Source organism: Pundamilia nyererei, unplaced genomic scaffold, assembly GCF_000239375.1.
Source record: "Pundamilia nyererei isolate P.nyererei 1_Seehausen unplaced genomic scaffold, PunNye1.0 scaffold00312, whole genome shotgun sequence".
NCBI classification, from domain to species: Eukaryota; Metazoa; Chordata; class Actinopteri; order Cichliformes; family Cichlidae; genus Pundamilia; species Pundamilia nyererei.
The window spans coordinates 516247-521049 of record NW_005187713.1 but is presented as its reverse complement, the minus strand read 5'-3'; the positions used below and the strand labels follow the sequence as shown (position 1 = coordinate 521049).

At 38.0% G+C, this 4803-nt stretch overlaps 1 protein-coding gene across 1 annotated transcript in view; it reads right to left on the bottom strand.

The window, feature by feature from the left end:
* The window catches only part of LOC102200921 (uncharacterized), a gene marked incomplete at its 3' end in the record, with an annotated part of 37708 nt that extends 33236 nt beyond the window's left edge, over window positions 1-4472 (bottom strand). The window contains exons 1-4 of the mRNA XM_005751472.2: window positions 4355-4472; window positions 3564-3695; window positions 3011-3284; window positions 2233-2348 (exon numbers count right to left, since the gene is read on the bottom strand). Coding sequence (XP_005751529.2) covers window positions 2233-2348; window positions 3011-3284; window positions 3564-3695; window positions 4355-4472 — 640 coding nt within the window. The remainder of the gene's footprint in view (window positions 1-2232; window positions 2349-3010; window positions 3285-3563; window positions 3696-4354) is intronic.
* Between the last annotated feature and the right edge of the window lie 331 nt (window positions 4473-4803).

The window sequence follows — 4803 nt, the reverse complement described above, 5'->3', positions numbered from 1 at the left end:
AGCAATTTAAATACGAGCAATCAGTTTTTGGCAAATACCGGAAATCACTTTTTGGCAGACAATCACTTTTTGGCACAACACCGGCTATTGCAGTTAATAATGCAACAGCTTCTTGCCATTTTTTGTGTTTCTTTTTATCGCTGTGTAACTGAGTTCAATTGAAAGCCTGCATGTGCTAGTACCTCTTGCCACAAGTTCCCAGAATCCTTTGCGGTTTTACCCCTGAATGACATCTAGTCAGAATGCTCGGGCCGATTTTTTGTCCCAGTCCAGCCCTGGCACAAAGTGACAGTAAATGGAAAAAGTGTGCAGCAGGAAAAAAGTCAAACACACTGGTAACATTTAGTGGACAAATGAGGAAAAAAGGTCTGGAGAAACTACAGCGTCAAAGATGTTTTATTGTTTTATTTGTACCAACATCCTGACAAGTTTCCATAAGATCCCTAAATTACGGTTTCATTTATTTACATTCATCTAATCTGAGCTTTCCTCTTGCTGTGTTCTCGCTGCGCCATCTTCTTGTCTAACACCTGTATAAGTGATCCCAGGCATCTTTTATACTTGGACACATGACTGAATCGTTCTTTGAATTGTTGGACCTTGTTGAATCTATGCCATGAAAAATGAAGACATTTCTGAAGGCAAAAGTGGGTTTAGCTTTGTACTACCAAGTCTGGACACTTAAGGTAGAAGTTAGTCTATTGTTTTTTTGTTTTGTTTTGTTTTTTGGGGGGTGGGGGGTTGGAGTGACCAATAAACCTGTTTACTTCTATATTCATTTGTACCCCAACAATGAGTTAGTCTACATCATGTTGACAATTCTGTCAAAATTAGTGGAACAATGAAGGCAGAAAAGTACTATCATATTTTAATCCATAATACATCTTGCACAATTCCAGATGCTGTCTATCCAGAAAGCATCTGTTTGCGAAAGTGTTATGGGTCAGAAATTTGATTTGTTTCTGGGCTGTGCATTTCTGTTCCTTTTATTTTGTGGTATGTCTTCATTTTTTGCTTTGTTTGTTGTTTTGCCTCATGAGATATTTAGCCACAACGACAAAAAAGTTTCCTTCAATCTGTTTCCATAGATTTCACTTTTTCTGTCATGGCCCTAAAATCTTTCAGGAGGTTACACATGTCAGGATAATATTAATTTGTTTCAGTAACTTATCACCACTGTGGCCCATAAATTGTTAAAATTCATTTTCTAAGCTGTTTCAGGACCACTCACTCTCCAGACCTCTCATTAATATGATCAAACTGGCTGCTTTGATGCTGTTTAATAATAAACTGTTCTCTTGTCTGCATCTCTGTATCACTTATCTATCTGTATCTATCTGTACCAGCTGAACTCAGCATAAGAGCAATGAGGAAACAGTAATTCATTTGCTAGCAAAATAATTCCTGTGTTCCTGTGTATAAGCTCAGACACTAAAAAAAAAAACTGTGCCATCATATCATTGAAACAGCTCTGGCACATGAAGGCACAATTAGCAGAAAAGATGTGAAGTGAGACTCTGTTTTGCTATTTCCTCAAAAAGAGGCTTCATTGGTGGACAGCTCAAGATCTTGAACATTGTTAGGTAGGCTGTAAAAGTAAAGTTTATTTGAATGGCATAAATACCCTGCAAAGCAGGAAAGCTATGACAAGGCTGGAACTTTCCATCTCCTTTTCATTTTATGCCCTGGCCCCTAGACAGGTCATAATATGAATATAAAGATCCTCTGTTTTTCTTGTATTTCTGTTCTATGTTCACTAATTCATTCTGTGCTTATAATTCAAAGTTATATAAGGTTGACAGGCTCGAAACAGAGGGACCTCCACATAGGTGTAAATACATGGCTGGTTTTGAGAAACGTGGCATTTTTTCAGGTATCAGTTTGTTGACGAATGCAGTTTAAATGCCCCAGTTTATCCTCCTCACTCCTAAAAATGCTTATAAGTTACTCCTATTTATTTGCACCCCAACAATTATTTAGTCTCACGACCTGCGGGATCGGCAAGGCGCTGATCAGCATCTCTCCACTCCTAGCCCCCCTTCTCTTCTTTTTTTCCTCTCTCTCTCCCTCTCCCCTGTTTTGCCGGGGCAGAACTCATGGCGGGTTCACGCCCTCGGTCCACGCCTTCCCGGATCGTGCACACCTGGGCCTCATCAGACCAGCCGGTATATGAGAAGGAGGAGATCAGCTGTTCAACGCTGGATTGTTGTGAAGGCTCTTGTCAGTACACACCTAGCTCAAGTTTCCCGTGCCTCTGCCTCAGAGACTTAACGTGTTCCTTTGTTCCTAGATTCCCCGGACCCGTCCCCGTGTTTCCCCGTGTGGAGTGTGGAAGGAGTGACAGGTCGCTAGCGGAGTGGAGAGAGGCTGTTCTGAGCGCGTGTGCGATTTCCCCGTGTTCCCTGGAGCCCTGCCCCTCACGTCTTGTATATAGCACTAACCTCGCACTGTCTGTACATACACTTGGTGAAGATCTGTATTAAACTATCTCTGTTTGAACGCTACCCAGGAGTCCTGCGAGTGGATCCTCTAAGCGACTCGTGACAATTTAGTATACATTGTCAACACATAATTGTGAAGTAGGAATGGAGGTGATCCCTGTATGCTTCAAAAGTCATACATTATGGTAGGTAAATTATTTACTTCAATTTTATTCATTGAGTTCACATTTTGATATTCATGATCAAGCAGAAAAAAAGCAAAACAACGTTGTTTACAAGGCAATAAACTTGAACACAGAGCTCATTCAAACTATCTTACTAAAGATTTTTTTAAAACGCTATCAAAATGCAGTTAATAATAGGCGATACAATGAAACTCAAATCAATTAAATTAACCTGAACACACATCTTAAAATTATATCAAATTCAAGAGTGATAATAAAATTAAAGCACAAAATTCTTAAGCACATTTGAATGTTACAGAAATTGGTTTGATTTGTGTGAAGCATAATATTTAAAAGAAGCTCTGGCCTGTCATCCTAAGCAGACATACATTTACTTTTTCTTACGTTTGCGTGACCAAAAAGCCACTAAAAGTTGTGTGGTCGTCTCCCCCAACATATGTGTTTGCAGCCATGCTCACATACACTTGGTCTCCTTGCTGCAGCTGCAGGAACACAGCATTTCCTCCATTATCAGCTCCGTCGCTTTCTGTCTTATGATCAGCTGTAAAGACCGTCATCTCATTATTCTTGAACATACGCAGATAGTGTGGGTAGCTTCTTCCACCGTGATAGAAGATGGTAAAGTAATAAACACCTGCAACAGGTGCTGTGAAGGCACCTGAAGAATAAAAGAGTGTTGGTCACATCAAAAAGAAACGGAAAAAGTAATGGAAATTCAGATTTGATCATTACGTCTCATCCTTTAACTACATATAAATGTCAGATTTGTAAATTGCTGTTGAAATTTTTAATAATTAAGTTTAATACATTTAATTTTACAATAACAATAAATCTAATTTTCCAAAACTGAATTGCAAACATGTTTTTGTCTTGCACTTATATCTCTTTTACTTTGTGAAATAAAACAAATGAGCATACAGGAGGCTGTAAATCTTACCTGTGACTGGACTGTAGGCATTGCCAAAGTTTGTAATTACTTTCTTATAGTCTATAATTATGTCTGTGTTGAAGGGTCCGATGTGTGCATTGCCTCTTCCTGCTGTTGCACTGAATATTATCTTGGTTCTTTCTGTGAAAATCAAATCATAAACATAAAATTGTTGTAAATGTAGGTTCCACACTGACTGATATTGTGACTTATCTGTAAGGACACACAGACGATCAGGTGTATCAGATTTCTTTATATCAGCAGATAAATGTGACATTTAGCTTTTAATTTGGATAATTACTATGGTATTATTAATGAGCTTTTTGATAACATGGACATTATCTGGTCTTCAAAATGTCATTGTTTTAAGCTTTTCATCTTTAATTAGACAAACAGTGTAATTAATTTTGCATTCTAATATGACAATTTAGGGTGGTACTACCAAATTTCCAGGTTGTTAGAGAGTCATAAACTCTTTGTTTTTTACTCAGATATCCCGATACACAATGTTTATACATTTCAATAAATCATTCCAGCTTTTTCCAATTTTTGTAAAAATAGAAACAAGGTGTGGCTCAAGACTCTTTTTTATTTTTTTACAGCACTGAATTTCAGGGAGTTGATGCTCTATTGTCAGGTTTGAAAACATAAAATAAGCGCATCAACACCTTCCATCTTCCTTCCTATACTAAAATTTTGAAGATTGTTAACGTTGAGTCAAATTAATTGTGAGTATTCAGCCACAATGAAAAAAATGCTTAACAGTTTAATCAATGAAATCTCACTTCATTTTGTTTTACCTTTGCTTTGCAGCTCCAAAATTTGGTTTTCGCTGTCTTTCAGCCTGGTTACAGCCTCCTTCAGGCAGATTTCAGTTTCCTTCAGTCTTGTTTCCATAGATTTCACTTTTTCTGTCATGGCGCCAAAGTCTTTCAGGAGGTTACACATGTCAGGATGGTATGGATTTGTTTCAGTGGTATTAGCACCACTGTGGGCCAAAGTCAAGCCGCAAAACAAGAAAATAGACCGTAAAACGTTAAAATTAATTTTCCAAGTTGCTTCAGCACCACTCACTCTCCAGACTCTCTGATGATTATGATCAAACTGGCTGTTTTGATGTTGTTTAATAATAAACTGTTCTCTTGTCTGCATCTTTATATCTCTTATCTGTTTGTACCATTTGGACTCTGCAAAGCACAATGGGGAAATTGTTTTTCTACTTCCTGACACAGAGGCTTGATTGGAGGAC